The following is a 12,808-nucleotide window of genomic DNA, read 5'->3' on the forward strand; positions in this document are numbered from 1 at the left end:
ATTGATTGTATGGGACAGGAACTAGGTCCAATCTGATTGTATTGTATGTTTCCCATGCTTGGCACATAGTAAGCATGTAACAAGTGCCACGATTATTAGTTTCAGTTCTGGCACTGGCTGGCTGTGTGACCTTGGGGTTAACTTTAATATCTCTGTTCTTCCTTTTCTTCATTTGTAAAATGGGATTCAGAGACTTGTTCTCCACTTCATTAGACTCTGAGCCCCATTTTTTAATGGTTTTCATTAAGATCTTACTAGGTACCAGGCACCATACTAAATGTTGGGGTAGATAGAAGATCATCAGGTTAGACGCAGTCCAGGTCCCACATGGTGCTCCCAGTCTTAATCCCCATTTTACCAGTGAGGTTACTTAGTCACAGAGAAGTGAAATGACTTGCCCAAGGTCACACAGAAGACAAGTGGTGGAGCCGGGTTAGAACCTAGGGCCTTCTGATTCCAGCCCCGTGCTCTATCCACTAGACCACACTGCTTCTCTGACCAAGTTCTCAGGACATATTTTAAACAACTACTGAATAGAGAGGTTTAGAGATGTGGCTATGCAGGAAGCGGGTGTAGGGCTTTGGGGAAAGGAGTCAGCTTTCAGGAAACAATGTGGCCTAGTGGAAAGGCCATGCATCTGGGAGTCCGAAGACCTAGGTTCTAGTCCCAGCTCTGCCCTTGAGCAAGCCACTTATCTTCTCTGTGGTTCAGTTACCTCATCTGTAAAATGGGGATTCATTTCTCCTCACTCCAATTTAGACTTGAGCCCCATATGGGACATGGTCTGTGTCCAATATGATTATCCTGTATCTATCCCAGTGCATAGTGCAATGCCTGGCACATAGTAAGCACTTATTATTATTATTATCAAATGCCACTGAGTCATTTCTGATTTATAGAGACCTTATTGAAGGCACATCTCCTCCATGAGGCCTTCCCTGACTAAGCCCTCCGCTCTTCTCCCGTTTCTGTCTGTGCGGTTCTTACTTGCTCCTTCATTCATCCTCCCTCCCATCCCCACAGCACATATGTATGTATCTGTAATCTATTTATTTATGTATTTATATTAGTGTCCTTCTCCCCCTCTAGACCATGAGCTCATTGTGGGCAGGAATGTGTCTGCTTGTTGTTATAGTGTATTCTCCCAAGCACTTAGTATAGTACTTTGCACTTTGTAAGCGCTCAATAAATATTATTGAATGAATGAATGAATGAATAGCGATGTAGGGATGTATTTCTCCAGAACGTCTTCTCCTAGAGAAGCAGCATGGCTCAGTGGAAAGAGCACAGGCTGGGGAATCAGAGATCATGGGTTCAAATCCCAACTCCACCACTTGGCAGCTGTGTGACTTTGGGTAAGTCACTTGACTTCTCTGGGCCTCAGTTACCTCCTCTGTAAAATGGGGAGGAAGACTGGGAGCCCCACTTGGGCCAACCTCATCACCTTCTATCCTCCCTAGCGCTTAGAATAGTGCTTTGCACATAGTAAGCCCTTAACAAATACCAACAAAATTGTCTCTACCTGTTGCCGAACTGTCCATTCCAAGCGCTTAGTACAGCGCTCTGCACATAGTAAGCGCTCAATAAATACTATTGAATTATTTATTATTCTGCATTAAAAAAAAGAGGTGGGTTCCATTCCCTCCCGCTATGCGGTCCTCCGGACGGCAGGGGGGGCGCAGGCCTCCTCGGCCGCTCTGCCCTCCTTCCTGCCGGGAGCCGTCTCGGTGGTCCGGCCGGTTGCTAGGAGACGGGGACGCGGCCTAGTGACAAGTGGAGGCGACGCCCAAGGTCCCAGTTGTTAAGGGGGTCGAACAACCCCGCGACCACCGACCATGCCCTGGAAGGGCAAGAAGCTCAAAGCCCCCCTGAATGAGGAGGAGAAGATCCTGCTGCTGCAGCAGCAGCAGCTGGCCGAGGAGGAACGGGTCAAGAAGAGGGAGGATCTGCTGAGTCAGTTCCTGAAGGTATTCATTCATCATTCATCATTCATCATTCATTCATCCATCCATCCATCCATCCCATCGAATTTAAGCGGTTACTGTGTGCAGAGCACTGGACTACTACCCATAGTGATGATGCTGGCACTTGCACTGTTCTAATAATAATAATGGTGGTATTTGTTAAGCGCTTAATAATAATGTTGGTATTTGTTAAGTGCTTACTAGGTGCAGGGCACTGTTCTAAGCGCTGGGGAGATACAGGGTCATCAGGTTGCCCCATGTGAGGCTCACAGTTAATCCCCATTTTACAGATGAGGTAACTGAGGCACAAAGAAGTGAAGTGACTTACCCACAGTGACACAGCTGACAGGTGGCAGAGTCGGGATTCGAACCCATGACCTCTGACGCCCAAGCCCGGGGTCTTTCCATTGAGCCACGCTGCTTACTATGTGCCAGGCTGGATACCGGCAAATTCATTCATTCAGTAGTATGTATTGAGTGCTTACTATGTGCAGAGCACTGCACTAAGCACTTGGAATGGACAATTGGGCAACAGAGAGAGACAATCCCTGCCCAGTGACGGGCTCAACACAGTCTAAATGGGGGAGACGGACAGCAAAGTGAAACAGAACAAAACAAAAACAACATCATCAAGATATACAGAATCAAGGAGATACACACCTCATTAACAAAATGAGTTGGACCCAATCCCTGCCCCATGTGGGGCTCACAGTCCTCAATCCCCATTTTACAGATGGGCTAACTGAGGCCCAGAGTAGTGAAGTGACTTGCCCAAGGTCACACAGCAGACAAGTGGTGGAGCCGGGACTATCCCCATGACCTTCTGACTCCTAGGCCCGTGCTCTATCCACTACGCCATGCTGCTTCCCACATGTACTAAGCGCTTGGGAGAGGATGATATAAACATAAACAGCCCATTGCCTGCCCACAGTGAGCTTACAGTCTAGGGAGGGAGACAGACATTAGTAGAAATAAATAAATTACAGATATGTACATAAGTGCTGTGTTGTCTTCCCCAGACAAGCAGGAGCCTCCTTCATTCATTCATTCATTCATTCAATAGTATTTATTGAGCGCTTACTATGTGCAGAGCACTGTACTAAGCGCTTGGGATGAACAAGTCGGCAACAGACAGAGACAGTCCCTGCCGTTTGACGGGCTTACAGTCTAATCGGGGGAGACGGACAGACAAGAACAATGGCACTAAACAGCGTCAAGGGGAAGAACATCTCCTAAAAACAATGGCAACTAAATAGAATCAAGGCGATGTACAATTCATTAACAAAATAAATAGGGTAACGAAAATATATACAGTTGAGCGGACGGGTACAGTGCTGTGGGGATGGGAAGGGAGAGGTGGAGGAGCAGAGGGAAAAGGGGAAAATGAGGCTTTAGCTGCGGAGAGGTAAAGGGGGGATGGCAGAGGGAGTAGAGGGGGAAGAGGGGCTCAGTCTGGGAAGGCCTCTTGGAGGAGGTGATTTTTAAGTAAGGTTTTGAAGAGGGAAAGAGAATCAGTTTGGCGGAGGTGAGGAGGGAGGGCGTTCCAGGACCGCGGGAGGACGTGACCCAGGGGTCGACGGCGGGATAGGCGAGACCGAGGGACGGCAAGGAGGTGGGCAGCAGAGGAGCGGAGCGTGCGGGGTGGGCGGTAGAAAGAGAGAAGGGAGGAGAGGTAAGAAGGGGCAAGGTGATGGAGAGCCTTGAAGCCTAGAGTGAGGAGTTTTTGTTTGGAGCGGAGGTCGATAGGCAACCACTGGAGTTGTTTAAGAAGGGGAGTGACATGCCAAGCATTCCCTGATTAACCCCAGCAGCTTCTTCCCCATTCCATGGTTAATCAATCAATCAAGAAGCATTTAGTACAGTGCCTGGCACATAGTAAGCACTTAATAATAGTAATGATGGTATGCTTAACAAAGTCAATCGATGAATCAATCATGTTTATTGATTCATAAAGGCTTGTGTGCAAAGCACTATACTAAGTGCTTGGGAGAGGCCAATTCAACAGAGTTGGTAGACACGTTCCCTGCCCGCAAGGAGCTTACAGTCTAGATGGGGAGATGAACAATAAATGGTTGTCTGGGCTCCAGTCAGACTGAGCATCTGTTCCTGTCCTAGCTGGGTCCACCCAAAGTCAGTCAGCCCCACGTGGTCCTTCTCCCCAGAGGAGGGGCCCATCCTGTGTTCCTCCTCCCCCAAGTCTGAACCCAGATCATCTTACCCTCAACCCCCCAGCACTTAGATTATTTATTTATATCAATGTCTCCCTCTCTAGACTGTAAACTCATTTTGGGCAGGGAATGTGCCTACCAATTCCATTGTACTGAACTCTCCAGTGCTTAGTACAATATAGTAAGTGCTTAATAAATATGATTGATCCCATTTTGGTTTCTGTCTTCCTCTGGAAACCATATACTCCCCTTGCCCTCCTCACCCCCCACACCCATACACGCATACACTCCAAGCAACCTCAGGCAATTAAAGTGCCCAGAGAGTGGACAACTATTCAGAACATCTGGGAGTTGGGAGTCCTGGCACCCAGTGTGGAGAGGGTGGTAGTCTCCACTGGGTATCATGTCCACACTATCATTTTATCTGTTCAGTGTTATAGTGTCCTCTCCCAAGTGCTTAATATAGTGCTCTGCACACAGTAAGCATTCAATAAATACTATTGACTGAATCAATCTGTATTCTTCCTCCTCCTCCCGTCATCATTTGTAAATCTATTTTGTCTCTCCTCCACACCCTTGAACTTGGATTTGCGCCTCTCCCTCAGCCCTACAGCCCTCAGATACTGATCCATAATGTATTTATATCGATGTCTATCTCCCCCTCTAGACTGTAAGCTCATGGTGGGCAGGAAACGTATACCAACTCTGTTATACTGTACTCTCCCAAGCGCTTAGTACAGTGTTCTATCCACAGTAAGTGCTCAATAAATACAATTGATTGTAAAATCCCTGAGGGCAGGGAATCTGTGTTTGGCAATTGCTCTGCTCTCCCAAGAGTTTACAAGGGGGCTCTGCTTGCAGTAATCTCAATAAGTTCCATTCAGTCAATCGAGCAATGGTATTTACTGAGCGCTTACTGTTCGCAGAGCACTTCACTAAGTTCTTGGGAGAGTACAGTACAACAGAGTTGGTAGCCACGTTCCCTGCCCACAAGAGTTTACAATCTAAAGGGGGAGGTAGACATGAAAACACATTACAGATATGCACTTATGAGCTGTGGGGATGAGGGTGAGGTGAACATCACATGCTTAAAGAGGACAGATCCAAGTGCATAGGAGATGCCGGAGGGAGAAGGAGGAGGGGAGATGAGGGGAAGGTCTCTTGGGGGAGATGGGAGTTTAGTAAGGCCTTGAAGGAGGATGGATTGAGTGGGGGCCGTGCATCTTACCCCACAGGACAAGCTGGCGAAGGAGGAGCACAACAGCGCCCTGAACCTCCATAAAATCAACACGCAGTGGAGGTCAGTGCTGCGGGAGGTCAAGGCCACCGAGTTGCGCAAAGACATCGAGATCCTGAGCCAGACGTTCGAGCGGGTGGTCGACTGCAAAGACAGCGTCATCAAGGTACCCGGTTCTCTTGCAGCTAATCCAGTGCTTAGAACAGTGCTTGGCACATAGTAAACCCTTAAAAAGTACCATAATTATTACCAAGGTAGGGCCAGGGCCCTGAACTTAGTAAGCATTCAATAAATACGATGGATTGACCGGGCATTTGGAAGGAACAAAATGAAGGAGTTACATATTCCTGCCCACACAGAGAGTCCATCTACTCACTAGTCTGTAAGCTCCTTGAGGGCGAGGATCGTGTGTACCAGCCCTAATGTACAGTACTCTCCCAAGTGCTTCGTCATACGAGTGGAAATGGATGTGTACACCACCTTCAAGAAGGTAATAATGATGTTGGTATTTGTTAAGGGCTTACTACGTGCCAAGCACTGTTCTAAGCGCTGGGGTAGATACAAGGTAATCAGGTGGCCCCATGTAGGGCTCACAGTCTTCACCCCCATTTTAGAGATGAGGTAACTGAGGCACAGAGGCTTGCCTTGAGAAGTGGCGGAGCAGGGATTAGAGGGAGCAGATCAAAGGCCACGCCCACCCACGCGCAGGCCCCGCCCACCCACGACCAAGCCCCGCCCCCTGTCCCGCCCCCGCCCAGTCTCTGGCCAAGGACCTGTCGGAAGCGGAGGAGCAGTACGCGCATGCGCTGCGCAGCCACCTGCACAACATCGACCAGCTGCTGGACCTGCAGCGCCACCGCCTGGCCTACCTGGAAGAGTCCTACGCCGCGGAGCTGGAGGCCCTCAGCAAGGAGTTCGAGACCGAGAGGTGGGGGCGGCTCGGCCTCGGCTTCCTCCACCCGACTCGGTCCCTCAGCCGTTCAGTCGCATCTATTTAGCGCTTACTGGGGGCAGAGGGGCTGTACTAGAAGAAGCAGCAGCGTGGCTTAGTGGAAAGAGCACGGGCTTGGGAGTCGGAGGTCGTGGGTTCTAATCCCGGCCCCGCCCACTGTCCGCTGTGTGACCCTGGGAGTCGCTTCTCTGTGCCTCAGTTGCCTCATCTGTAAAAATGGGGATTAAAAAATGTGAGCCCCACGTGGGGCAATCTGATTAGCCTGTATCTACCCCAGCGCTTAGAACAGTGCTCAGCACATAGTAAGCGCTTAACAATTAATAATAATAATAATAATAATGTTGGTATTTGTTAAGCACTTACTATGTGCAGAGCACTGTTCTAAGCGCTAGGGAGGATACAAGGTGATCAGGTTGTCCCACGTGGGGCTCACAGTCTTCATCCCCATTTTACAGATGAGGGAAGTGAAGTGACTTGCCCACGGTCACAAAGCTGACAAGTGGCAGAGCCGGGATTCGAACCCATGACCTCTGGCTCCCAAGCCCGGGCTCTTTCCACTGAGCCACGCTGCCCCCTATTACCATTATTATTATTATTATTATTATTATTACTAAGCGCTTGGAGCAGTACAAGACGACAGTAAACAGTGATGTTCCCCGTCCACAATAAGCTCACACTGCCCACAGACCCTCAAGGAGAGGTCTGAGTAGAGGGGGATGGGGAGGGTCGGAGCAGGGAGCTGAAGGGCCATCAGTGATGATGATGATGATGGTATTTGCTATAAATACAATTGAATGAATGAATGTTCTTGGAATTACTGTTTCCTGTTTTAAGCTCTGGGGTGGATACAAGCTAATCAGCTTGGACACAGTCCTTGTCCCACATGGGACTCATGGACTTAGTCCCCATGTTACAGATGAGGTAACTGAGGCACAGAGACGTGAAGTGGCTTGCCCAAGGTCACTCAGCAGACAAGTGGCAGAGCTGGGATTAGAACCCAGGTCCTTCTGACTCCCAGACCTGTGCTCTATCCATTAGGCCATGCTGATTCGCTAACACTAACACTCTCTTGTTATTATTATTAGTGTTATTATTAAATACGTGAGAGTAAATAGACCATAATAGCAGCTGGAGGGATTTAAGTTAGACATCAGGCACACAGAGGTAGCTAGGTGTTGAAATGGGAGGCACAAGGAGGGGATGGGCCTTAGGAAGAGGTTAGATGTCCCCTGACCGGGCCTGGGATTGGGGTAGCAGAGGCTGGGTCAAGTGGCTCCAGGGAAGGGGCGGGGGGCAGGTCCCACCAGCCCTGCGATGTCTTAAGGTCTCCCGGCTCATGATGGCTCTGGCAGAGGCTCCCCTAACGGTCCCAGACCAGGGAACTGCAAGCTCCCCACCCCCCACTCCCTGTTTGGGCCTCCTCTGCTCCCCCTGCCCCCAGGAAGATAATCATTGACCACCACGAGAAGGAGAGCCGCTACCTCCAGGACGTCTACCTGGCCATGGAACAGACCTTCACCGACACCGAGTACGAAGGCAAACTGGAGTTCCAGAGCATGAGGGATGACCTCAAAAACAAGGTGGGGGCTGCGGGTGGGAGGTGCTGGGGAGGGTCCCTGGGAGCCAGAGAGGAGAGACAGGACCTGCTGGAGGATGGCCTTCCTCCATTCCAGGCTTGGGGCCCGCCCTTTGATATGAGCAGCCATCAGTCGATCAATGCTATTTTTTTCAAGGTATTTTTAAGCACTTACTATAATAATAATGATGATGGCATTTGTTAAGCGCTTACTAGGTACCAAGCAATGTTCTAAGCGCTGAGATAGATACAAGGTTATCAGGTTGGATGCAGTCCCTGTCCCATGTGGGGCTCCCTGTCTTAATCCCCATTTTACAGATGAGGTAACTGAGGCACAGAGAAGTTAATACTTGCCCAAAGTCACAGAGCAGAAAAGTGGTGGAGGCAAGATTAAAACATGGGCCTACAGACTCCCAGGACCATGCTCTTTCCACTAGGCTAGGCTGATTCTCAAGTGCATTATTTATCATTTGTTTATCAGGGGCTTCCAGTGTGCAAAGCACTGTACTGAATGCTTTGGCTGGGACAATACAGTAGAGTTGTCCTTAAGGAGTTTACAGTCTACCAGGGGAGATGGATAGTAGAATAAATTAGAGGTAGAGGAAGCAACACAGGCTAAGGAAATGGACCTGGGACTGTGGTGGAGGGAATACCCAGTACACAGATGATGCAGAAGGGAGGAAGAAGATTAGTCATGGAAAGCTTCCAGGAGGAGATGTGATTTCTAGAGGGCTCTGAAGATGGGTAGAGTGGTAGTCTGTGGGATCTGCAGCCCACCTCCACAGCTGTGTCCCCACCCCAGGAAATCATCCTACCTAGCCAGACATGTAAAGGTGAAATAGGAGGAACAAAGGGAGGATGGAGGAAATAACAATAAAAACCACATGTGTTATTTGTTAAGCGCTTACTTTGTGCCAAGCACTGTCCTAAGTGATGGAGTTAATACTTAACTTAATACTTAATAAGAGGATCAGATCAGGAAATGGCAAAATGACCCCAGAATTCAGGGCCTTCCTGAAGGCACCTGTTGACAGTCTGAAAGGGGGGTGGGGAGGCGGGCAGGAGGAACCAAGGCTCTGCCTACTAGGAGCAGTCACTCAGCATGAGACTGTGGTAATAATAATAATAATTGTGGTATTTGTTAAGTGCTTACTACAGTCAGGCACTGCATTAAGCGCTGGGTGGATCCAAGCAAATCAGGTTGGATGCAGTCCCTGTCCCGGGTGGAGCTCACAGTCTCAATCCCCACTTTACAGATGAGATAACTGAGGGCCAGAGAAGTGAAGTGATTTGCCCAAGGTCACATAGCAGACAAGTGGCAGTAGTACAGGGAAGAAAGCCAGCCTCTCTCTTCAATAAGTTCGTCTCCCGCTGCCCCTCAGCTGGGAGCCCTGGCCTCTTCCCCACCCTCTCTTGCCCCTCAAGCCACCGGGCCCAGTGGGGAAAGGAGCCAGGGAGGTCCCCTCAGCTCTGCCCCTCCTAATCACCTCCTCCTGAGCCCGGGGCAATCGCCCCTGTCCCCCCCTCCCAGAACGTGGAGGAGAAGCATTACCTGCGGATGCAGCTGGAGAACGTGGTGGAGGACCTGTGGAGGAGGTTCCAGCAGGCCCTCAAGAGCTACACCGATGCCACTGAGGATCGCAAGATAGCCTTCGAAACCCTCAAGGTCAAAGACGAGAAGAGCTCCCGGGAGATCGACATGCAGATGAAGAAGCTGCAGAAACTCCAGGTTGGTGTTGGAGGGCGGGGTGTGTGTGTATGTGTGTGTGTGTTGGGGCAGTGAGGAGGGCGGGAAGGGGGAGCATCCCACTCCCTTTATGCCCCGGGCTACCTCCTAGACGCAAGTGCCCCATCAGGAGTCAGAAACGCCCCCCACCGCCCCCCAAGCCCAACCACCACCTCTCAGTGGTTATTCCCTCTTATGGTTCTAGGTGGCACAGGGTGACTCCTTGTTCTTAGGACAAGGAGTGTGAGTCCTGGCTGGGGGTGGGGTGTTACTGACAGGCCCCGGCCCCCCAACACTCATACACCCCCAAATCAGAGCTAGTTTTGGCCCAAACCCCCCGCGGGCATCCCTGTCTTCCAGGGACAAGTACGATGGAATGACTGGGTACCGGCTAGGGATCGGCCATTCCGCTGTTAGCCACCAGAGGGCCCCATTGATCTGAGGACCGGCCATTCCGCTTTGAGCCACCAGGGGGCCCCATGGAGCTGGGGACCGGCCATTCCGCTACCAGCCACCAGGGGGCCCCCCCAATGGCGCCGCGGGCCGGTGCGCTTCCGCACCGGGGTCCCCCGCCATAATAATAAATAATAATACTAATAATCCCCCGCCCTTCCCCCGTCCCCCAGGACTCCATCGCCGTCCTGAAGAACAAGATTGCGGTGCACACGCGGGAGTGCGAGGAGCAAAACCAGCACATCCGCGAGGATAAGGACATGGTCCTCCGGCAACTAAGGAGGCTCAAGAGCCAAATGAACCAGGCCCGGGCCAAGGGCCGGAACTCCCTGGCCAAGCTGACCTTGGAGAGCAGCGCCGCTCTCCAGGCGCTGAGGGAGCTGGTCGCCAAGGTGTGGCGCGGGGCCCCGGTCGGGGGATCAGGGGGATGAGACCTCCCCCATCTCCCATCCTTATCTGACCCATCCCCACCAGTCCCGTGAGAAGCACTGTGGCCTAGTGGGTAGAGCGTGGGTCTGGGAGTCAGAGCACCCGGGTTCCAGTTCCAGCCCCGCCACTTGGTCTGCTGTGAACTTGGACAAGTTACTTCACTAGTGATTAGTGATGGGGAATTAGCTCAGACGGTGGCGCGCTCTGTTAGCGTGCAAGTGGAAACTGTGCAAGTGCAAGTGCAAACTGATTCTCTTCCCCTCTTCAAAACCCTACTTAAAACTCACCTCCTCCAAGAGGCCTTCCCAGACTGAGCTCCTCTTCTCCCTCTACTCCCTCTGCCACCCCCCCTTTACCTCTCCGCAGCTAAACCCTCTTTTTCCCCCTTTCCCTCTGCTCCTCCACCTCTCCCTTCCCATCCCCACAGCACTGTACTCGTCCGCTCAACTGTATATATTTCCATTACCCTATTTATTTTGTTAATGAATTGTACATCGCCTTGATTCTATTTAGTTACCATTGTTTTTACGAGATGTTCTTCCCCTTGACTCTATTTATTGCCATCGTTCTTGTCTGTCCGTCTCCCCCGATTAGACCGTAAGCCCGTCAAAGGGCAGGGACTGTCTCTATCTGTTGCCGACTTGTTCATTCCAAGCGCTTAGTACAGTGCTCTGCACATAGTAAGCGCTCAATAAATACTATTGAATGAATGAATGGATGAAAGTGGAAGCGGAGTTGATTCCCACATCCCCAACTTTATGGGAGCAGCATGGCGAAGTGGATGGAGCACAGGTCTGGGAGCCAGAAGGTTATGGGTTCTAATCCTAGCTCCATCCCTTGCCTTCTTGGGCAGGTCATTTTACTTCTCTGAGCCTCAGTTCCTTCACCTGTAAAATGGGGATTGAGACTGTGTCCAACCCGATTTGCTTGGATCCTCCCCAGCGCTTAGTACTCATAGTAAGCGCTTAACAAATACCGTAATCATTAATAACAACTTGATCCCCGCCATCAAGGGGCTTACGGTCTAGGGAAGAAGGACGGTAGCCGCTTCCCATCCCTCGTCCCCCAGGGCGACACGATCCTGCGGTTGGCCGAGCTGTGCCGGAGCCTCGAGACAGAGGAGGAGAAGGTTCTGCCCTTCTACACCACCCAGCTGAATGCCAAGGAGCAGAAAGAGGTGGAGCAGGAGGCCTGGGAGCCGCCCTCGCTGGAACTGACCAAGGTGAGGATCCCCGGGAGCATGGAGACGGGCCCAGAGGATGCCCGTGGTTGTCCCTCCACCTCCTCGTCGAAGAAAAACTCCTCACCGTTGGCTTTAAAGCACTCGATCATCTCGTCCCCTTGCTATCCTACTACTCCAACCCAGCCAGCACACTTTACTGCTCTAATGCCAACCTTCTTACTGTACCTCCATCTTGTCTATCTTGCCACCGCCCCCTCTCCTACATCCTGCCTCTGGCCTGGAATGCCCTCCCTCCTCATATCAAGAACAGTGCTTGGCACATAGTAAGCGCTTAACAAATACCGTAATTATTATATCCGACAATGACTCTCCCTCACTTCAAAGCCTTATTGAAAGCTTATCTCCTCCGAGAGGTCTTCCCTGAGTAAACTCCCCTTTCCTCTTCTCCCACTCCCTTCTGCATTTACCCTCACTTGCTCTCTTTATTCACCATCCCAGCCACAAGGCACTTATGTCCTTATCTGTCATTTATTTATTTTTATTACTGTCTGACACCCCCTCTAGTCTGTAAACTCGATGCGGGCAGGGAATGTCTTCTGTTGTCCTCATCCAAGAGCTTTGTACAGTGCTCTGCACATAGTAAGCGCTCAGTCGATAGAACTGAATTAATGTTTGAGGTGGGGGTTAGGAGGGTGCCGGACGGGCAAGTATCGAGCTCTGCCCCACCACTCCATCCCCTGCAGCTGATGGAGGACTACAGCGGGCTGGAGCGGTTCTGGCAGCGCTACAACAAGGTGAAACTGGAGCAGCTGAGCCTGGTGCGGCGGCGGGAGGAGCTGCTGGTGGCCAACGGGCAGCTGCGGGAGGCCCTGCGCCTCTACCTCAACGGCATCTCCGTCAACGAGGACGTGCTCTGCCACGAGAACACGCTCCTCATCATCCGGGGGCCCGGCCGCCCACCGGCCCCAGCCCCCTGGCCCGCCCCAGCCCCTGAGACCGTGTACAACGTCATCGAGGCCGCCCACATCGCCTCCCGGATCCTGTGATCTGCCCCCGCCACATCCCCGATTAAAATTTCTCATAATCATTGTGGTATTTGTTGCGTTGTGCACACGGTAAG

The 12,808-nt window shown here is 51.3% G+C and overlaps 1 protein-coding gene across 1 annotated transcript; it reads left to right on the top strand.

The window, feature by feature from the left end:
* The first annotated feature begins 1,743 nt into the window (after window positions 1-1,743).
* On the top strand, window positions 1,744-12,775 carry CCDC65 (coiled-coil domain containing 65). The gene is made up of 8 exons (XM_029072728.2): window positions 1,744-1,967; window positions 5,368-5,535; window positions 6,128-6,297; window positions 7,763-7,901; window positions 9,429-9,626; window positions 10,250-10,468; window positions 11,575-11,727; window positions 12,432-12,775. The coding sequence occupies exons 1-8, from the start codon at window positions 1,836-1,838 to the stop codon at window positions 12,732-12,734; spliced, it is 1,482 nt and encodes a 493-aa protein (XP_028928561.1). The 5' UTR covers window positions 1,744-1,835; the 3' UTR covers window positions 12,735-12,775.
* The last annotated feature ends 33 nt before the right edge of the window (window positions 12,776-12,808 follow it).

Source organism: Ornithorhynchus anatinus, chromosome 10 (genome assembly GCF_004115215.2).
Source record: "Ornithorhynchus anatinus isolate Pmale09 chromosome 10, mOrnAna1.pri.v4, whole genome shotgun sequence".
In the NCBI taxonomy this organism is placed as follows: Eukaryota; Metazoa; Chordata; class Mammalia; order Monotremata; family Ornithorhynchidae; genus Ornithorhynchus; species Ornithorhynchus anatinus.